At 45.9% G+C, this 22,932-nt stretch overlaps 1 protein-coding gene across 1 annotated transcript; it reads right to left on the bottom strand.

Annotated features, from left to right (window-relative positions):
- Window positions 1-645: 645 nt before the first annotated feature.
- LOC140403468 (elastase-1) lies at window positions 646-20,388 on the bottom strand. The gene is made up of 6 exons (XM_072491365.1): window positions 20,267-20,388; window positions 12,502-12,611; window positions 9,502-9,596; window positions 6,749-7,029; window positions 1,823-1,986; window positions 646-929 (listed from the first exon to the last, which is right to left on the bottom strand). The coding sequence occupies exons 1-6, from the start codon at window positions 20,361-20,363 to the stop codon at window positions 750-752; spliced, it is 927 nt and encodes a 308-aa protein (XP_072347466.1). The 5' UTR covers window positions 20,364-20,388; the 3' UTR covers window positions 646-749.
- Between the last annotated feature and the right edge of the window lie 2,544 nt (window positions 20,389-22,932).

Raw genomic sequence — 22,932 nt, forward strand, 5'->3', positions numbered from 1 at the left:
ACCCGAGAAGCTCAACATCATCCAGGACTAAGCAGCCCCGCTTGATTGGCACCCCATCCACACACATTCACTCTCTGCACTACAGTGGCAGCCCTGCGTACATTCTACAAGATGTTTCAACTCACCGAGGCTCCTTAGCATCATCCATGACCGTTATCATCCAGACAACCGAGGGCATCAGACGCATGGGAACACCACCACCTGAGAGTTCCTCTCCAAGTTACTCACCATCCTGACTTGGAACTACATCACCGTCCCTTTACTGTTGCTGTGTCAGAATCCTGGAACCCCCCCCCCCATATCGGCAGTGTGGATGTACCCACACCACGTGGCCTGCTACAGTTCAAGAAGGCCACTCACCACCACCTACCTTCTCAAGGGCAATTAGTAATGCACAATAAATGCTGGCCGAGCCAGCCGCACTCGTGCTGTGAACTAATGAGTTTTTAAAAAGGTGCTTTGGGATTTCCTGAGGGCGTGGTGTGCTCCAAATGATTTCTCTCGATCATTTTGTCTTTGTTCCCTTCCTCGCTCTCCCTCCCTTTCAAAACATTTGTGACATTTCCCAGTCACTTGCCTTGAAGTAAATGCCCCAGGAAGGGGGTGTATTACTCGCACGGCGGTCTGAATTAACACAGGCAACACTTTTTCTTTCAAAAGCTTTTCTTTTTATGGAAGAATTAGCATGTCACAGCACTTCCTGTTTGTCTCAAATTAATTTCTGAGCTGCGGGTGCAGCAGCATTAGTTTTAGTCAAAGAAATAATCGCGTATCCTCGTCGTCTCAATCCAGGGGAGGTAGGCAGTAGTTCTGGTAAACACACTGGGCTTGTTCTCGACTGTGCACCCAATAGGTCCGAAACTGACCACTCCATGGACTTCCCACTTGTGTGAGCCAATCTGACATAGAAGAGGGCCACCCGAATCCCCCTGAAATGCAAGATATTGCACAGTGAATCCCAGTGATACCCCATTAAACACAGTGAATCCCAGTGATACCCCATTAAACACAGTGAATCCCAGTGATACCCCATTAAACACAGTGAATCCCAGTGATACCCCATTAAACACAGTGAATCCCAGTGATACCCCATTAAACACAGTGAATCCCAGTGATACCCCATTAAACACAGTGAATCCCAGTGATACCCCATTAAACACAGTGAATCCCAGTGATACCCCATTAAACACAGTGAATCCCAGTGATACCCCATTAAACACAGTGAATCCCAGTGATACCCCATTAAACACAGTGAATCCCAGTGATACCCCATTAAACACAGTGAATCCCAGTGATACCCCATTAAACACAGTGAATCCCAGTGATACCCCATTAAACACAGTGAATCCCAGTGATACCCCATTAAACACAATGAATCCCAGTGATACACCAGTAAACACAATGAATCCCAGTGGTACCCCATTAAACAGTGAATCCCAGTGATACCCCATTAAACACAGTGAATCCCAGTAAATCCCCATTAAACACAGTGAATCCCAGTAATACCCCATTAAACACATCAAAACCCAGTAACACCGCATTGATGGAGTGGATCCAACATCATCACATGCACATTGGCTGGCTTCCACTGCCTCCAAGGTGCTGAAGCCACCAACACTTTCTGCTGCCTCTCCAATGGTAGTTAGCAGAATCAAGACAGACGGTGATCTTTCTGGTGAAAAGGGTCAGGGTGGAGCTATCAGAGGAGCCTTTGAAATGTGATTCTGCCTATCATATGAAACTTCAAAACGAATACTCGAATTGCCCCTGGGGTGAAATGGAGAGGAAGATGTTAAAATCCAGCCTATCCCTTCCCAGTTACCTGGCAAGCAGCAGGATGTCCCTCTGTATCTTTGTAACCAGCACAGATCATCGTGTTCCTCACTCGGTCTCCCCAGAACTTCTTCATTTTGCAGGTTTGGTGATCAATGATTGGCAGCCGGGCTTGATTCAGGACTTCAGACAATGTGAGATTTTCCTTTTGTCCTGTTTAGGAAAAGGAAAAAAACTCCCATGTTACTTGTTTGGCCTAATTCCTCATTCCATGGAATGACTGTTTTATCACTCTGCATTATAATTGAGCTTGGAGCTGCTGAAGTATGAATATATATCTAACTGCAGCTCAGCTGGGGCCTTCCTTTGAGTCAGATAGTTGTGAGTTCTCGACCCACATCAAGAGACTTCAGTACACATTTCAGGCCAACATTCCACTGCAGTACTTAGGGAGTGCTGTTCTGTCGGAGTGGCTTCTTTTGGATAAGATGTTAAACTGAGATCATTTCTGCCCTCTCAGGTGGCTATAAAAGATCCTATGGCCCTATTTCAAATAAGGGCAGGGGAGTTATCCCCATGGCCATAGCTAATGGCCATCAATCAACTCATCAATCAACACCGCTATAACAGCAATCAGTTATGTGTGCAATTTGCATTGGCATTTCTTGCATGACACTGCGGGGAGGCGCTGGTGTAGTGGTATTGCCACTGGGCTAGTAATGCAGAAACCTGGTAATCTGGGGACCTGGGTTCAAATCCCACCACAGCATGGCGCCGAGGACCCGGGTTCGATTCTGGCCCCGGGTCACTGTTCATGTGGAGTTTGCACATTCTCCCCATGTCTGCGTGGGTCTCACCCCTACAACCCTAAAGGGTAGGTGGATTGGCCATGCTAAATCGCCCTTAATGGGGAAAAAAGAAATCCCACCACAGCCGATGGTGAAATTCGAATTCAATAAAACGCAACTGGAATTAAAAGTCTAATGATGTTGCCGATCGTCGTAGGAACCCATCTGGTTCACTAATGTCCTTTAGGGAAGGAAATCTGCCATCCTCACCTGGTCTGGCCTACATGTGACTCAGACAATGTGGCTGATACTTAAAATGCCTTCTGAAATGGCTTGGCAATTGGTAGAAGGGCAATTAGGGATTGCCGACGGCCAGATCTCACGTAGGGATAAAAAAAACTAGTGAATACACTTCAGAAGCACTTAATTGCTGATATCCTGCAGTCTTGAAACAGTGTCGTTCTTTTTCGCTCGGTCACCTCCAGTTTCTTTCTTCCCACCCCCCTTTCCCAGGCTTCATTCATCTTAGGAAGCTGTTCATTTGTGATATCGTTCTAGTTCTGTCGAAAGATCATCAACCCCATCCTCTCTCTCCACCGATGCTCCTTGACCTGCTGAGGTTGTCCAACATTTTCTGTTTTCGCAGAATCGTTATGGTGCAGAAGGAGGCCATTTGGCCCATCGAGTCTGCACCAACTCTCCAAACGAGCATTATGGCTTAGTGCCATTTCCCTGCCTTTTCCCCGAACCCCTGCGCATTGTTTATATTCAAGTAATCATCTAACACCCTCTTGAATGCCTCAGTTGAACCTGCCTCCATCACACTTCCAATCCGTGCATTCCAGACCCAAACCACTCACTGTGTGAAAAATCTTTTTATCCCATCACATTTGCTTCTTTTGCAAATCATCATGAATCTGTGTCCCCTTGTTCTTGATCATTTTACAAGCGGGGACAGTTTCTCTCCATTGACTCTGTCCAGCCCCCTCATGATCTTGAACATCTCTATCAAATCTCCTTTCAGCTGCCTTCTCTCCAAGGAGAACAGTCCCAATCTATCATTACTGAAGTTTCCCATCCCCGGAACCATTCTTATTTATCTCTTCTGCACTCTCCAGCGCGTTCACATTCTTCCTGTAATGTTGCACACCCAGAACTGTGCACAATATATCAGCTTTTCATTTCAGATATCCAGGGGAAGATAAACATTAAGAACTAGGAGCAGGAGTAGGCCATTCAGCCCCTCGATCCTGTTCTGCCTTTCAATACGATCGTGGCTGATCTCATCTCGGCCTCACCTCCACCTTCTCCCCATTACCCTTCATCCTGCTACTAATTAAAAAAACCTATCTATCTCCTCCTCAAATTTGTGTAGAGTTCCGACATCCACTGCACTCTGGGGTAGAGGATTCCACAGATTCACGACCCTTTGAGTGAAGTCTTTCCTCCTCATTTCTGTTTTAAATCTGCCTCCTCTTAGCCTAAAACAGTGGTCTCTCGTTCTAGAATGTCCAACAAGGAGAAACACCCGCTCTACATCTACCCTATCAATCCCCTTCAACATCTTATATACCTCAATTAGATCTTCTCTCATTCTTTTAAACTATAGGCCTAAACTGCTCATCTTTCTTCACAATTCCTTCATTCCTGGAATCACCCAGTGAATCTTCTCTGAACCACATCTAATGCATTAACGTCCTTCCTCAAGTAAGGGGACCGAAACTGTGTGCAGTGCTCCAGATGTGGTCTCACCCATGCCCTATACAGTTGCAACAGCACTTCCCTACTTTTATACTCTATTCCATTAACAATGAATTCCAAAATTCCATTTGCCTTCCTTATAACCTGCTGCACCTGCATGCTAACTTTCTGTGATTCGTGCACGAAAACACTCAGATCCCTCTGCACTGAAGCATTTTGAAGTTTCTTTCCATTTCGATAATAAGTTGCCTTTTTGTTCCTCTGACCAAATTGGATAATGTCACACTTATCCACATTAAATTCCATCTGCAAAAGTTTGACTCACTCACCTAACATATTTATTTGTAAATTTCTTATTTTCTCATTGCAACTTGCAGTAGTGGTGTAACGTCAATGCCACTGGATTAATAATGCAGCACGGTAGCATTGTGGATAGCACAATTGCTTCACAGCTCCAGGGTCCCAGGTTCGATTCCGGCTTGGGTCGCTGGCTGTGCAGAGTCTGCATATCCTCCCCGTGTGTGCGTGGGTTTCCTCCGGGTGCTCCGGTTTCCTCCCACAGTCCAAAGATGTGCAGGTTAGGTGGATTGGCCATGATAAATTGCCCTTAGTGTCCAAAATTGCCCTTAGTGTTGGGTGGGGTTACTTGGTTATGGGGATAGGGCGGAGGTGTTGACCTTGGGTAGAGTGCTCTTTCCAAGAGCCGGTGCAGACTCGACGGGCCGAATGGCCACCTTCTGCACTGTAAATTCTATGATAATCTATGAAATTAAACGAAATCAATAAATCTGGAATATTTTGTTCTTTTCAACTAAAGTTAGTCTCAGCAATAGCAGCTATGAAATTACCAATCGTTGTAAAAATCCAATCTGGTTCACTAGTGTCCATCAGAGAAGGAAATCTGCCGTCCTTACCCAGTCTGGCCGGAGAAAGGTCAGAGAGTAGCTAGTCAGCCACCAACGTACCAATTGCTCAGCAAGTGATGTCTGCAATTGAACATCTCTGCATAGGGTTAGAATGCGAGGGGCCTGGGAGGGAGGCCCACTCATTCCTTCTGGAGCATTCTTTTCGAATTGATGCAGAGAATTAAATTGGGTTTACAAAACACAGATTTAGAGATGAGATTAGCAGGTTCATTGTTACACGAGGGGCGATCCGGGCACAAAACAGATAGATTAGGTCGACCCTGGAACTTGATGGGTTGGGGGTCTTCAGGGTGGATCGATGAAGACCTGGTTGAATGACAATGTAGCGTGTTGAAATGTAGCTGTGCCAGATCTTGTGCTTGTAAATACACAGTGAGAGGTCTGATCAAAGTGCTTATGATCTTATAATACTGATGCAGACATGATGGATCTTCTGCAGGACGAACAATCACATCAGCATCTTCCCAGTGCACAAGTGTGACATAAGAACACAGGATCATAAGAAGTAGGAGTAGGCCATTTGGCCCTCCAGCCTACCCTGCCATTCAATAAGATCATAACTAATCTGATCATAGCCTCAACTCCACCTTCCTGCCTGTTGACTCCCTTATTGATCAAATATCTGTCTAATTGAGCCTTGATTGTATTCAATTCCCGAGCAGCGCATCCTCATATCCGCTTGCCTGAATGACCTCAGTCTGCATCCAGCATTAGGAAATGGGAATTCTCTACATTATGAAAAAAACAGGAAGAACTGCTGGATGTGTGGCCCATGCTGGCGAGTAGGCCCTGAACTTTCTCGCTGGCTCTCGCACACGTTTTTACAACTACTTTTCCTCTACAGTTACCCAGAGTAACTTCCATGGGATGACAGAGAGTCTAGGTGCCTCTGTAGAGCCGGTGAGTGGCCGTATCATTTTGGTTGTTTTAAAAACTAAGTGAAAAGTGCCACCTTCCACCAATTTCCTTGCAAAGAAAAATATTAAAGAAACAATAATTGTCAAAGATAATCTGTGGGGGATATTTTTGAAACTTTGGAGGACCTCAAGGTTGACTTCTAGCCCGTGGCTCACTCATGCCCTTTAGGGAAGGAAATCTGCCACCCGTTACCTGGTCAGGCCTACATGTGACTCCAGATCCACAGCAATGGGGTTGACTCCCAAATGCCCTCTGAAACGGAGGACAGTTAGGGATGGGCAATAAATGCTGCCTTAGCCAGCGACACATTCCCCTGCGCGAATAAAACAAAAAAAATCCCTCCCCCCACCCAAGCTGGTCGCCCAATCCCCTGAGGGAGGCGAACGAAACACAGATACATAAAACCCTCGGTCAATTTAGGTGGCGACAAATTCCATGAACTCCCTCTCAGACACTCGATGATCATCAACCCAGAAGATCATGGTGACGGGACACCACAGAACATTCTGGAATGATAGACCGGTTCCCTTTTGAAAGCCAGACCCACCCCCTGTTTTGGATTTGAACTTATGCTTGAGACAATAGAAAAGTGTCACGATGCTTCCACTCACTCAATCCCAGTTCCTCAACATGCCCCCTTACCTCTGGTGGCGCCCCAGCCTGTTGCCCAGCACGGGTGCCCAGGACGCAGTTGGCTGGCCCTCCCAGGCATGCAGGCATATCGGACATAGGTGGTTTGTGGAATGTCCACTGCTGCTCTGACCATAGCGATATCATAATCGATTTCATTGAGGAGTGGGTAGCGGAAGCGTTCATGTCTGTAGATTCTTTTCACACGATAGATCTTCTCTGTCCGTTCAGTGCGATTCAGGTTGTGTTTGCCAAGGACAATGCGCCAATTTGCAGCATCCTCTGCTTTGCCTCTGGAATGGACAATGGTTTGGGTCAAGGGTCGAGCTTCCGAGATAAATGGTCTAACGTTGGAATTGCTGAATTGCCATCTAATTTTAAACATATAAGGAGGTATCTGTACCCTAACCAGTGTCTCCGTCACCTGGTGCTTTGTTACACCAGTTTTAATCCTTAAGGTAGTGTCGGGACAGACACTCCGCCCTTCCCCACACCCCCTGGACAAGATGGTGGCACCTTCCAGCTTCACCACTGATGGGAACCCTGGCACCTATTGCCTGCCGAAGTGGAATGCGTGGTATCTCCTGACTACCCCTCCCTCCAAAAGAAAGATCAATGAACCTTCAGCCACCTCTACAAGGGGGACAATAATATTCTCTTAAAAAGACATTTAACCCACAGAAGTCCAAGAGACATAATCTTCCAATCCAGATCATGCCAGGGGATTGGAGAATGGTAAATATTACGTACTTGTTAAAAAAAAAGGATAGCCAATCATCTACAGGCGAGTCAGCTTAACCTCAATGGTGGAAAAACATTTGGAAACAATAATTCAGGACAAAATTAACAGTCAGTTGGACAAATGTTGAAGAAAGAAAGTCACCGTGGATTTATTTAGCGCCAATTAACTTAACTAAGTTACTTGACATTTTTGATGAAGTAACAGAGAGGTTTGATGAGGGTATTATGATTGATGTGGCGTACATGAACATTCAAAAGGCATTTGAAAAAGTTTTGCATAACAGGTATGTCAGCAAAGTTGGAGCTCATGGAATAAATGGGAGAGTAGCAACTTGGATATGATTTTGGCTGAGTGAGAGGAAACAGTGACAGTGGAATGGGTGTTTTTCGGACCGAGTCGGTGATTTCCTTGATTTATTTTAATGACCTAGACTATGGTGTACAGGGCACAATTTCAAAATTTGTGGATGACACGAAACCCGGAAGCATTATGAACTGTGAGGAGGATAGTGATATTGCTCCTCCGACAATTCGTAAAGGGAGAGTACAGACTGTACGCAACAAGCCCATGCTTGCCAAACCTAAAACAAAACATCTGCTATATGTGATTCTGCAATTGGGCAGCACTTGTTGAACACTCCTGAGTATGCTAATAGCTACACTAGCACCCAATTTAAGATAATTGTTTGAGCTAGTAACGTTGCTCATTTACGCTTGCTATATAATCATATATTGACATACCCAGGTACCCATTCTCTGCAAACTAAAGGAATCCGTTCAAGCCTTGCGCCCTTTTTGAAAAATCCGGGAGGCATGGGGAACCTAACTTTTCCAATTTCTTTCTCTGTGGCAATGTCTTGGCCAATCAATGTCGACTGGTTAGCCAATCAGCACTCTTTTCTCCCGTGTTAGAAATTGTTGTGATCGTTTGAAATTTGGCATTCTTGTGTTTGTCCCGATGGCCGCAAGATGAAAAGCTTTGGCAACATGTCTCTCTTTTCAGCAATATTCACGATCAGTCCTACCAAGCGACCATTTGTGATAAATATCAAGAGGACGTAGGCAGACTAATGGAATGGGTGGAAAAAATGGCAGATGAAATTAAAGCAGGGAAGTGTGAAGTGATTCATATTGGTAGGAAGAATGAGGCAAGGCAATTTAAACTGAAGTGTGTAATTCTAAAGGGGGTGCAGGAGCAAGGTGACCTTGGAGTTTATATGCACAAATCATTGAAGGTGGCAAGGCAGATTGAGAGAGTAGCCACTACAGCATACGGAACCCTGGGCATTATAAATAAGGGCATAGAGTATAACAACAAGGAAGTTACGATGAATCTGTATAAAACACTGATTTAGCCTCAACTGGAGTATTGCATCCAGTTCTGGGCACCACAGGAATGTGAAGACATTAGAGTGAGTGCAGAAATAACTCATGAAAATGGTTCCAAGGTTGAGGAACTTGAACTAGATGGATAGATTGACGATGCTGGGCCAGTTCTCATAGCAGAGAGGAATAAGAGGAGATTTCTAAGCCTGGAGAGAGTGGATAGGGGGAAACTAGGCAGAAGAATCAAACATCAGAGGACATTGATTTAAGGTGTTTGGTAAAAGAAACGAAGGGGACATGAGGAAAGACTTTTTGCACTGAGTGGTTAGGAACTGGAATGCATTGCCTGAGAGTGTGACGGAGGCAGATTCAATTGAAGCATTTAAAAGGGAACTGGATAGCTATCAGGGTAGCAATGATTTGCAGGACTATGGTGAAATAGTGGCTGAGTGGGACTAAGTGAAAGAGCTAGCAAAGAGCTAGCATAGCCATGAGGGGCCAAATGGTCTCCTGTGTTGACACAATTCCGTGATTCTGTGCTAATGACAAACCGCCACCAATAGAATAATCCAACCACATTTTCAGCAGTTCTGTAGCGACTGTTTACAGATCCACTGGAACATTAATACAGACACACTTCACTCGTCCTAATGCGATGCGTTATTCAAATATGCCGCCCCAAGCCATTGTTCACTTACTTTTGAAAGCAATGTGCCGCAGTCAGGATCCAGCGTTTGTGAATGAGGGTCCCACCACAAACATGGTTGTAGGACCTACTGCCCCTGGAGCGCACCTAGCAAGCGAGAAAGACAAGTTACTCTACAGTCTTAATGTTGATGGTTACATATGACCCTCAGAGATTGGGTTATGGGTCTGGAAGACCACAATGGAGAGACCAGAGGAAGGTGAGTGACTACGTTCAGTCTGCAAGCATGATCTTGAGCTTCCTGTCACTTATCATTTCAATTCTTACTCCCACTCTGACCTTTCTGTCCTTGGCCTGCTACAGTGTTTCAGTGACGTCCAACGTAAGTCCGAAGAACAACATATCATCTGTTGATTCAGCGCTCTGGACTCAACATTGACTTTCAACAATATTCGATCATAACCTTCCCTTCCATTTTGTGTTTTTTTTTTTGTTGGGGGGGATGGTTTCTCATTTCTTTCTTTTACTTTGCATTGAAATGGCTGCTAATCAGTTATCCACACCTCACGTGGCCACATCTTTGTTTCTTTACCCATTATCACCCAAACTATTTGTCATTTATTCTTCTCTGTTATTTACGTGATCACAGACCTGCCTTTTTGTTCTACGTCGCGCTTCCCACTTTGCACTTACTCAAAACCTTCTATTTCTCCTCAGTTCTGATGAAGGGCCGTCAACGACCTGAAGTGTTATTCCTTCTCTGAAGACCCTCTTAGCCTGCTGAATATTTCAAGTACATTTTATAATAATTATAATTTTTACTGTCACACGTAGGCTTTACATTAACACTGCAATGAAGTTACTGTGAAAAGCCCCTCGTCGCCACATTCCGGCGCCTGTTCGGGTACACGGAGGGAGAATTCAGAATGTCCAAATTACCTACCAGCACGTCTTTCAGCAACAGCACCCACTCTTACAGCCCTGCCCTACACTATTCAATATCGCTGCTCAGGAGATTGCCTTCATTGTGAAAGGAAATCTGGTATATTTGGCATTCCTTGATAGATTGAAGATTCCACTCCCAAGTAACTCGCTGTCCTGACTTATATAAAAATAAGAACAAAGGAACTCGGAGCAGGAGTAGGCCATCTGGCCCCTCGAGCCTGCTCCGCCATTCAATGAGATCATGGCTGATCTTTTGTGGACTCAGCTCCACTTTCCCGCCCGAACACCACAACCCTTTATTCGTCAAAAAACTATCTATCCTTATCTTGAAAACATTTAATGAAGGAGCCTCAGCTGCTTCACTGGGCAAGGAATTCCATGGATTCAAAACCCTTTGGGCGAAGAAGTTCCTCCTAAACTCAGTCCTAAATCTACTTCCCCTTATTTTGAGGCTGTGCCCCCTAGTTCTGATTTCACCCCCCAGTGGAAACAACCTCCCCGTATCTATCCTATCTATTCCCTTCATAATTTTATCTGTTTCGCCGTTCCTTCATCAACACTGAGTCCAAATCTTGGAACTGCTTCCCGAGCCCCCCATGGACTGCAGTACAGACCCAGAGAGAGGCATAGAGGGAACAGCAGCTGGCAGAAAGGTTTCTATCACATTTCCCATGGCTGCATTGCTCTTGGAATGAAGAGCTTGTCATATGAGGAACAGTTGAGGACTCTGGGTTTGTCCTCGTTGGAGTTTAGAAGGATGAGGAGGGGATCTTATTGAAACTTACAGGATACTGTGAGGCCTGGATAGAGTGGATGTGGAGATGATGTTTCCACTTGTAGGAAAAACTAGAACCCAAGGCCACAGCCTCAGACTTTGGGACAATCCTTTAAAACTGAGATGAGGAGGAATTTCTTCAGCCAGAGGGTAGTGAATCTGTGGAACTCTTTGCCGCAGAAAGCTGTGGAGGCTAAATCACTGAGTGCCTTTAAGACAGAGATAGATAGGTTCTTCATTAATCAGGGGTTATGGGGAGAAGGCAGGACATTGGGGATGAGAAATTTATCAGCCATGATTGAATGGCGGAGCAGACTTGATGGGCCGAACGGCCTAATTCTGCTCCTATGTCTTATGGTCTTAATGTATGCATACTGTGCACATGTATATGAGTTACAAATCAGAGTCATGTACAATGTTGTCTGCAGACTCGTCACTCAGTAGCAACCCATTGGTTTATTATGATGTCTGAAATGCAGCTGGCACAGTGGACTACCACAGAATGAAGGCATTATGATTGCAGCCAGGATACTAGGTGTTGACCTACTATTGCTGATGCAGGCACTGGCTGGATGTTGAAGGAGTGGAATGCCTTTTGGTTGGGGCACATGTCAGTGTTGACGTGCAGTGTCTACAAAGCGATGTTTGTGCACTCAATTGGACCAAAAACTTGTAGAATTGTACCGACGCCCAGAGGATGGCAACTGGCAACTGATGTGTAAGTGGCTGATGATCCCTTTCAATAACACTGCTGGAGCTAGTCCTTCAAGATGCTGAACACATGTTCAGTTGTGCGAGGTTACAGGAGGGCATTGGCTGGAGCATGGAGCGCCAAAATGGCACCATTGGTGTCAAATCAATATGGCACCCTGGCATCATAGTCAGCCTACTCTGTCCTGGATGGCGTGAGCTGCACGCACATGAATGCCCTTCACCAATATGGCATCCGATGCAATTCATAGTGGATGACGTTTTGGTCCCTGGTTGGCAATACGAGTGCCCAAGCAATGGGGGCCACTGAGCTCAATTTGACGCCCATTTGACCAGAAATGGTGATGGATGCAGAAACTGTAACAACCTGTAGAAGGGGAATTGGATAATACTTGAAAAAAGATAAATGATAAAGGAGCAAGGGAATGCGTTGGACTGGATAACTCTTCCAGAGAGATGACACTGGGGTGTCGGGCTGATCATGGTGTTCTCTATACCAGAATACATCCTTGCAGTAAGTTCGGCACAACATCGTGGGCCGAAGGGCCTGTTTGGTGCTGTATTTTCTATGTTATGTTATCCCGGACAGATGCATTATTATGGATCAGCGCTCCCATTTACCTGTAATGAGACCTGCCATGGCCAGGAATGTGGACGTGCCTCATTCCCAGATACGATCCTCCCAGCTACGTTCGGCAAGAATTGGGGGATCCCGCAGTTCCTCGGCCACTCTGAAAACCCAATAAATATAGAAGTCAGCATGGACTGCTCTCAATATTTAGCTGTCTTTCTAACACTCTATCTACCGGCTGGTCTATCTATGTAGGCTCTACCCATCAGAAAAGATCGAACAGCCTGGAACTCCTTTCTCGGGAAAAGAGCAGGGTGGGAGGTGATCAGATTGAGCCCTTTAAGACTATGAAAGAATTTTATAGAATTCATGAAGAAAAGATGTTGTCGCTTGTGGGGGAATGTCAAAACAAGGGGCCAAAAATAGAGGAAAATCACCAACAATTCTAATAGGGAATTCAGGAGAAACATCTTTACCCAGAGTGGTTAGCATGTGCAACTGTCTACAACAAGGAGCACAGTGGTTAGCACTGTTGCTACACAGCACCAGGGTCCCGGATTCGATTCCCGGCTTGGGTCACTGTCTGTGCGGAGTCGGCACGTTCTCCCCGTGTCTGCGTGGGTTTCCTCCGGGCGCTTCGGTTTCCTCCCGCAAGTCCCGAAAGACGTGCTTGTTAGGTGAATTGGACATTCTGAATTCTCTCTCTGTGTACCCGAACAGGCGCCGGGGTGTGGCGACTAGGGGCTTTTCACAGTCACTTCATTGCAGTGTTTTTTGTTTATAAATTTAGAGTACCCAATTATTTTTTATTCCAATGAAGAGGCAATTTAGCGTGGCCAATCCACCTAACCTGCACATCTTTGGGTTGTGGGGGTGAGACATGGGGAGAATGTGCAAACTCCACAGGGACAGGGACCCAGGGCCAGGATTCGAACCCGGATCCTCAGTGCCGCAGTCCCAGTGCTAACCACTGCGCCACATGCCGCCCCTTTCAGTGCAGTGACACTGTCACTGTAAGCCTACTTGTGACACCAATAAAGATTATTATTATTAAGGCAAATAGCATAGATGCATTCAAGGGGAAAATGACAAAGTAAGAAACAGAAGGATATGCTGGTGAGCTGTAAATGGGTGGGAGGAAGCTGATTTGGCGTGTGAACACTAGCATAGACTAGAGATGGGCTGATTGGAATGTTTCTGCACAGCAGATATGATGTCTGTATCTACTAGTCTATCTACCTCTAATGTAAACCCTATTATTTTCTCAGTTGTCCTTTCTAGCAGACTGACTGTAATTGTAGTATCTGGCATGCCAGTTTTAAACAATTCATTACAGGATGTGAACATTACTGGCTCAGCCAGCATTTGTTGCCCATTCCTCGTCACCAGTCATTGCACATGAACAACTAGGGAATGACCCTCCTCTAAGAGGACAACCCTTGGCCATTGCTTAAGGCTTCTCGACAATATCACATTCGGGTTGGCCAACATGCCAAGGGACATTTAACCTCCAACCCCTCCCTCATTGACTCAGTGTCCTCCTCACCTATACAATCACCATTCCCATTGCCTATTGATTGACAACAAGGGGCATGTTTGTAGGCACACTGTGTGTTAACGAAACCATTGGAAGTCTTTATAAGGGAATTGAAGCCGGTATCATTGGCCAGTATCAGGGGATGGCATGGTAGCACAGTAGTTAGCACCACTGCCCCACAGCACCAGGGACCCAAATTCAATTCCAGCCTCGGGTGACTGTGCGGAGTCTGCACGTTCTCCCCGTGTCTGCATGAGTTTCCTCCGGGTGCTCCGGTTTCCTCCCACAGTCCGAAGATGTGCAGGTTAGGTGGGTTGGCCAAGCTAAATTGCCCCGTAGAGTCCACAGAAAAAGGTTAGGTGGGGTTACGGGGATAGGGTGGGGGCGTGGACCTGGGTGGGGTGCTCCTTCGGAGGGTTGGTGCAGACCTGATGGACCGAATGGCCTCCTTCTGTACTGTAGTGATTCTATGATCATTGATGCAAACCTCAACCTATTGCATCAGACCGAGCAGTGGTTTAGCGGCACAGTTAATGAGAAGTTACATTTTTTCTGGGCTGTGTTCAGAAGCAAACATTTACATGTTGCATTAATCAATGAATCATAGAATGATACAGCCCAGAAGGAGGCAGTTTGGCCCATTGTATCTGTGCTGGCTGATCTAATTATCCCACTACCTTGCTTCCATGGTATTTGCGGGGTGAGGGAGGGATTGTAGGTTAAATGTCCCAATGGTTTAGTGGCGAATGCAACTGTGCCATTGTTGCGAAGCAATGGCCAAGGTTTATCCTCTTGGAGAAAGGATGAACGGTCATTCCCTAGGTTGCTCGTGTGTAGTAACTGGCAACTGGCGTGGCCAGATGTTAACATTACAGATAGTCTGCTTGTGGTGAATGTATTCACCATAATGCATGACACTAACCATTGTATCCACCTAATGTAACCGTTGACCTGGAAGTGGTGATACGAGCTGCTTCCAGGTACTGTAACCCCGGTGGGCTCCGCCCTCACCGGGGCCATATATAACCTGGCCACCTGCGGGTTGCACTCATCTGCACAACCGACTCTGGCTAGGCAAGTTCACGACTAATAAAGCTCGCTCTCTCGGCCTCTTGGTGAATTGAAGGTATATCACTGCTAGAAAGAAATAGCAGGATTTACAATTGAGGCAGGTGGATAGATAATTGCATCTTCCCTAGTCTCTTCACATAAACTGGAGCCTTTCATCCCTGGCACCATTCTCGTAGTGTGGTTTATTAAGCAATTTGCGAACACTTTGGTGAGACCACACCTGGACTATTGTGCATTGTTTTGGTCTCAATCTTCAAGGAAGGATATACTTGCATCGGAGGTGGTACAGTGAGGTTTCACTAGATTGGTCCCTGCAATGAGAGCGTTGTCCTGTCCTGAGAGTCTGAGCAAACTAGACCTACACTGTTCGGAGGTGACCTCATGGCAAACACACGATTCCAAAGGAACTTGACAGGTTAGACACCGAGAGAGCACTGGGCGTTTAGAATTGAGATGAAAAGACATTGCTTCACTCAGAAGGTTGGGAATCTTTGGAATTCTCTGCCCCAGAGGCTTGTGAATGGTCCATCATTGAACGGGTTTGAGGCAGAGATAGACAGATTTTTGATATCTCAGGGAATCAAGGGAATGATTCATAGATTTATAGACATTTACAACACAGGAAGCCATTCGGCCCATCGTGTCCACGCATGTTATCAAAGATCTGACTACACTAATCCCATTTTACAGCACCTCATCCATAGCCCTGGGGGTTATGGCAGCGCAAGTGAATATCTAAATACTTCTTAAATGTTATGAGAGTTTCTGACTCAACCACTCTCTCAGGCAGTGAGTTCCAAACTCCCGCCACCCTCTGAAACTTCTACCTCTTACCTTAAATCCATGCCCTCTGATTATTGACTCTACCAATGAAAGAAGCACCTTCCTATCTACCATACCTATGCCCCTGAATCTTATACACCTCTATCAGGTCCCCCTCTCAACCTTCGCTGCTCCAAGGAAAACAGCCCCAGCCTATCCAATCTTTCCTCATAGCTCAGAGCCTCCAGCCCAGGCAGCATCCTGGTGAATCCCCTCTGCACCCTCTCCAGTGCAATCACATCCTTCCTATAATGTGGTGACCAGGGCTGCACGTGGCACTCCAGTTGTGGCCTTACCAGTGTTTTAGCAGTTCCAGCATGACCTTCCTGCTCTTGTATTTTATACCTCAACTAATAAAGGCAATTGTCCCATAAACCTTATCCACCTTATCTCCCTGTTCTGCTACTGTAGTTAAGGAGGAGCCAGAATGGAGAGTCAAAGTGGTTTATTTCCAACTCCCAGTTATGAAAAGTATATACAAAGGAAAAGTCCAAATCCCAGCCGGGATTGTTCTGAGATACCGGTTCGTACCTGGACCCGCTTTTATTGTGTCGAATTAAAGAGCTCGCTGAAGGGCCTCCGCGGGCCCTATGGGGAGGGATCAAACGGGTCTCCTCCGTAGGTCTCCTGGGGGTTATAACACCTGCCTCCTTTAGGGATCTGTAGATATGCATCCCTAGGTCCCTCTGATCTTCAATTCTTTCCAGAGTGGGCAGTAGAGTTGAAGATCAAGGTCAGTGATGATGTAGCAGCCTCAGTGCTCCATATAATCTGCTACTCGAGCTATTTCTTCTGATTTATGCCAGTCTCTGTCTGCTCAGAGGCAATTTAAAGATTCCACAGCCAATATTCTCCTTGCAATCAACATCACCAAAGAAATAGATTGACCAGTTATTAGTCTCAATGCAGCATGTAAGTAAGGTCTCACAAGGTCCGACATCAAGAATGACTGCGTACCAAAATAACTTAGACGAGATGATTGAAGATGTTCCTGGGATGTGATAAGTACAGGCCTCACAGAGGAACCATGGACATATTTAACACTTATATACAGTTAAATGCAGTATATCACCGAATGTGTGACAGCACGATATATATATCTCTCAACAGAACGGGGCTGACGAGCAAAATATTACATTAGCTCATAAAGCATTATTTGTTACCGTGTTTTTCTTTTCACTTGCTCTTTCCTATATGAACATCATTGGCAAGGTTGGCATTTATTGCCCAAGAAGGTGACAATGGGACTTCTAGATTGATGTGGCAAGTGTGCCCCCATTCTGCTTTTCACATCATTGTAGGACAAGGCAGAGCCAGTAAAGACTGCTGTGGTCCACCTGACTGTCTCCATGGTCAAAATCCAATGACAGTCTGAACGTTTTCTATAAGAAAGTGGTGGGTCTGTGGAATTCATTGCCACAGAGGGCGGTGGAGGCCGGGACGTTGAGTGTCTTTAAGACAGAAGTTGATAAATTCTTGATTTCTCGAGGAATTAAGGGCTATGGAGAGAGAGCGGGTAAATGGAGTTGAAATCAGCCATGATTGAATGGCGGAGTGGACTCGATGGGCCGAATGGCCTTACTGCCGTTCCTATGTCTTATGGTCTTATAATATTATGATGAGTTCTTCTGTTTGCAAAGTGTTGATTTGCTAAGGTGGAGGCAAGATCGGGCTTCATTTACTGGGTGACCAACAGCCATTCTGTTGACAATTGCTCCGGGGCAGGGGGTTTAGGTGGGGGGGGGGGGGGGGTTGTTTTTCAGAATTAAACATCTTACCTCGTGAGTTGAAAATGTAGAAGCAAAAAAGAATCAGTCCAATACCCCACTGGCTGAATTCACTCCCTGGTCTTAGAACAAAAGAGAGGAGGGCAGCACGGTGGCACAGTGGTTAGCACTGCTGCCTACAGCGCAGAGGACCCGGGTTTGAATCCCGGCCCTGGGTCACTGTCCGTGTGGAGTTTGTACATTCTCCCCGTGTCTGCGTGGGTTTCACCCCCACAACCCAAAGATGTGCAGGGTAGGTGAATTGGACACACTAAATTGCCCCTTAATTGGAAAAAATAATTGGCTACACTAAATTTATTTTTAAAAAGAACAGAAGAGAGCGAGACGGAGGAAAAACCAATCAATCGTCTTTAAAAATATCATGTTAACTCAAATGATTGGCCACTTTAAGTTATCATAGAATCCCTACAGTGCGGAAGGAGGCCATTCGGCCCATCGAGTCTCCAGCGACCCTCTGAAAGAGCACCATATCCAATTCCCCGCCCTATCACCATAACCCCACCTAATCTTTGGACACTGGGGCGATTTAGCACGGCCAATCCACTCCACCTGCTGCGAAGCTGGTGAGTTCAATTGGACACTTGCATGACTCAAACTCATAGTATCTTTGTGCCCTTTGACAAAGTCAGCTCGATTTCTGCGGAAACGGTGAGGAATTTTGTTCATTGTTCCCAAGGTTCTGTGAACAAGCCGAATAATGAAAGACGAGCTTTTGAAATACAAAGCCATGGGAGGGTGAGGCGGAATTGGTAACACAAAATCCTTCACCTCATTTGCACCCTGACCAATGTTCTTTTCCATTGAGTTCAAGACACTCAGGCGGGATTTTCATGCCCTTCCCGCCGGTGGGGTTTTCCCCTCCCGCCAAAGGCGGTGGGACAGGCGAGCCACGCAAAATGGCGTAGGCATCGGCGGGCCTGGTAGATCCCGCCGGGGGGCCGATGGTGAGCTGCCTCCGCCGCCATTTTCATTTTTAAGATTTATTTTTGTAAAGTTGCCCTTCTTAAATTTAATCGGGGGTCTCCCAATCAACCTCCTTAACTTTGGTGGAAATGGGCGGAGACTCCATGAACAGTAGGAGGCCCACCCACTTGAGGAAATTCACTTCCGTCCCCTACTCTCTCCCCCCGGAACTGAACTCTCCACATCCCCAGCAAGGAAATATTGGCATCGGAAAGGGGTGCAATGCAGATTCACCAGGTAAAAAGGGTTAAATTGTGATGACAGGTTGCATTGACCAAAGCTTATTAAGGGGTGATCTATTGAGGTGCTTAAGGATGATTGAAGTATTTAATAAGATAGAAACTATTTATCTTTATGGGGGACAAGCTGAAATACCTGTGACCCCTTTAAAGTTAGAGCTGGGCCATAAAGGAATGAAGTCAGGAAACACTTCGACATCAGAATTGTGGAAATCTAGGGCGACAAGGTGGCGCAGTGGTTAGCACTGCTACCTCACGGCACCGAGGACCCGGGTTCGATCCCAGCCCCGGGTCACTGTTTGCAGTGGGTCTCACCCCCACAACACAGAGATGTGCAGGCCATGCTAAATTGCCTCGTAATAGGAAGAAAAAAAGATTTGGGCACTTTCAATTTATTTTTTAAGAACTGGAAATCTGGAACTCTCCCTTCCATCCTTACATGGTCTGACCTGTATGTACCTCCCAAGCCCTCATTAAAGTAGTTGGACTCTTAATTGCTTGACTCTTACATTCTGAAGTGACCTAACAAAACCCTCAATTGTATCAAAACTACTGCCATTGGTTCAAGAAGAAGGTTCAGTACTGCCTTCTCAGTACAATCAGGGTTGGGCAATAAGTGCTGACAATGCTCAAATCTTGAGAATGAATTTTTAAAAAACTAGTCCGACCAATACCATCAGGGGTGCCCTGTCATCCAGAAGGGTCACAGGAGAAATCCCAGCATCATCTTCTTTGGGAAACTTGGGATGGGCAATGTCACTCACATCGAAAGATCAAATAAAAAGAAACTTACCTGTATTTTGACTGCCCCGATTCCACACTCAGTCATTATATGGTCATGGATGCACACCAACATTAATTAGGTTGTCAGTCAATGTTTTTTGACTTGTTTTCCCATTCAGAAGGCAATTATACGGTAGCAGTGGTTAGCACTGTTGCCTCACAGCGCCAGGGTCCCATGTTCGATTCCCGACTGGGTCACTGTCTGTGCAGAGTCTGCACGTTGTCCCTGTGTCTGCGTGGGTTTCCTTCGGGTGCTCCGGTTTCCTCCCAAAAGTCCCGAAAGACGTGCTTGTTAGGTGAATTGGGCATTCTGAATTCTCCCTCAGTGTACCCGAACAGGCGCCGGAGTGTGGTGACCAGGAGCGAAATTCTCCATCCCGCCCCGCCACATTTCTGCCCCGACCCGCCGGCGGGATGCTCCGTTACACCGGCCGGTCAATGGGGTTTCCCATTGTGGGGCAGCCCCACGCCGTCGGGAAACCCCCGGGCGCCGGCAAAACGGAGACTCCCGCCGGCGGAGAATGACGCCCTAGGTGCTTTTCACAGTAACTTCATTGCAGTGTTAATGCAAAACTACTCGTGACAATAAAGATGATAATTTCCATGCACTTACCTAAATGTGTAACTTTGTGTTGAAGGCCATTGCCAATATACAAGGCCTGTGTTAGAGACAGTAGGAAGGCAATAAGAGGCACACTCTGTCCCAGCATCTTCAGCAGCTTTCCATTGTGTGATTCTAAACATCCCTCCCTTCATTCCCTTATTTATATAAGTGACGGGCAGGCAGGGCCTCCATGTGACTCCGGATCACTATTGTCCCTAGATTAACCTGCTCTGCTGTACAATAATAAAACCCAAGCTAAACACAGGGACACCGATGCTTCTGGGTGGCTTATTCCTCTGTGTGCATCTGCTTGTCAGCCAATCCTATGGTGAGCCAAATCAGTTGTTTCAATAATAGGTTGCCTGACCGTGCACAAACAGCTGATTCAGTGACTACACACCACTTTCTAGAAAGTATTGCTTTGGGAAAACGGGTACAAATTGGGAGCAGGAATCTCCTTAACAGAGTGTAACTCCTGCCGTCATGCTGAATTTAGCTGTGATCATGTTACTTTTGGGAATGAGTATATCAGCTCCTTTTAAAGATTGTGGCATGGCTTGAGGAACATTACCCACTTCGACGAGTGCACCTAGCGAATCATTAGAAAAACATGCCTCCTTTACACTTAGAAAAGCATCTCTGGCTGCATTCTTAGAACAGTATTCATGTTTGTCAGCTAATCCTGCGGGTTACCACTGACCAGAAGCTCAACTGGATCAACACGATAAACACTGAACGGGTCAGAGTCTGGGAATTCTGCAGGCAGCAACTCATCTGACTTTCCAATGCCTTTCTACCATCTACAAGGCACACGTCAGGAGTGTGATAGAATGCTCTCCACTTGTCTGGATGGATTCAGCTCATACAACACTCAAGAAACTTGTTATTTATTTATTTATTTTTAATTTTTTCAATAAAGGGGAAATTTAGCGTGGCCAATCCACCTACCCTGCACATCTTTGGGTTGTGGGGATGAGACCCATGCAGATACAGGGAGAATGCTTCAAACTCCATGCGGACAATTCACTTGACCATCACCCCACCCAGAAACCTAATCGTTCACTCCATCCACCATTGACACACAGGCAGCAGTGTGCGCCATCTACAAGCACTGCAGCAAAGTTGTCACGTTGCCTTAGACAACACCTTCTAAACCTGTGGCCCCTACCACTTAGAAAGAAAAGGGCAGCAGTCACAAGGAGACCTGCAAGAACCCCTCCAAGCTACACACCACCTTGACCTGAAACTATGGACGGGATCTTCCAGTTGTGTGGTTCCCACAATGGGAAATTTCACTCTGAGGTCAATGGACTTAGATTTCCATCCTGCCCGTGACGATTTCTGCAGGACCAGAAGATTTACCCGCTAGATCACAGTCCTTCACTGTAGCTGGGTCAAAAACCTGGAACTCTCTACCTAACAGCACTTAGGATGTACTTACACAACTTAAATTGCAGCGTTTCAAAGCAATGGCTCACCATCACCGTCTCAATTAAGGATGGGTGATAAATGCTGGCTTTTCCAATGATGTTCACATCCCGTAAAAGAATAAACAAAGGCCATGAAAAGTGCTATTGAATGCAAGTCTTTCCATCAAATTGAAAAAAAAGTGTACATATTGCGAAGGTTAGCGTGTGAGGGTAAGACCTCACACTGTATATTTTTATAAAATATATATAGGTATCCCCATGGCTGTTTCTAAAATTTAAAAAACTGGACAAAGACCTTTAAAAATGACAGAACCTTTGTCTGTGACCCCAAATCAAAAGAAGCTACTTGGCAGTTTCGGGGAAACGCGCACTCGCTATCTCTGGGGAAACATTAACGGCCCCTGTGGACTGCACAGCCCAAATTCAAAGTGGGCTACACAAAGGGCACCTGGATTTCCCAACCCAGGCTGGCCAACACGAACCTGCTTGTCTGCTGAGACAAAGGGCCCCATAACTTTCCTTTCAATTCTTAATGGTTGAGACATTTAACAATCTCGGGGATGGAGCCGAGGGATCCACATCCTTTGTCAAAGACAGTGTGGAGAGGTAGGAGTCATGTGACATGGGCCTCTGGCTTGTGGAACCAGTAATATTGCCTTGCTGAACTGAAACGTTCAGTCTGCGGCTTAACATCTGACTGGCAGGCCACACCAAAGGAATTCTGGCCCAGGTTGGACAGCTGACTCCATCTACACAGCTTCTGTTGGAAATTCTGTCCCATCGCCTACAAGACTGATTCACCTCCAGGTGCCTACCTCCTCATTGTGTGTGGGTGTGATGTATTTGGATTTCCAAAACGCATTTGACAAGGTGCCACATCAAAGGTTACTTCACAAATTAATGATGTGGGGGTAACATATTAGCATGAACAAGATTAGTTTACGAACAGGAAATAGGGAAGGATGAGTCATTTTTAGGTTGGCAAGTCGTTACTAGTGGAGTGCCACAGCGATCATTGCTGGGTCCTCATTTAGAATCTCCATCGATAACTTGGCAGAAATAAATGTATGGTAGGTAAATGCGCTGATAGGTAGGTAAGTAAGTTGTCACAAGGGCTTAAGGACTCTGCAGTGGTTTATAGACAGATTAAGTGAGTGGGCAGAATGTGGGGAAATGTGAGCTTGTCCATTCGGCAGGAAGAATAGAAAGGCAGGATATTATTTTAATGGAGACAGATTGCAGAAC

This window comes from Scyliorhinus torazame, chromosome 28, assembly GCF_047496885.1.
Source record: "Scyliorhinus torazame isolate Kashiwa2021f chromosome 28, sScyTor2.1, whole genome shotgun sequence".
NCBI classification, from domain to species: Eukaryota; Metazoa; Chordata; class Chondrichthyes; order Carcharhiniformes; family Scyliorhinidae; genus Scyliorhinus; species Scyliorhinus torazame.

Bases quoted from the DNA above. Each gene is read 5' to 3' on its own strand.
- LOC140403468 (XM_072491365.1), bottom strand. From the start codon at position 20,363: ATGCTGGGACAGAGTGTGCCTCTTATTGCCTTCCTACTGTCTCTAACA. The intron at 1,987-6,748 runs GTAAGGGGGCAT...TTTCCTAAACAG, and splicing joins AGGCTGGGGCGCCACCAGAG to GACAAAAGGAAAATCTCACA. The intron at 930-1,822 runs GTAACTGGGAAG...CTTGCATTTCAG, and splicing joins GACATCCTGCTGCTTGCCAG to GGGGATTCGGGTGGCCCTCT.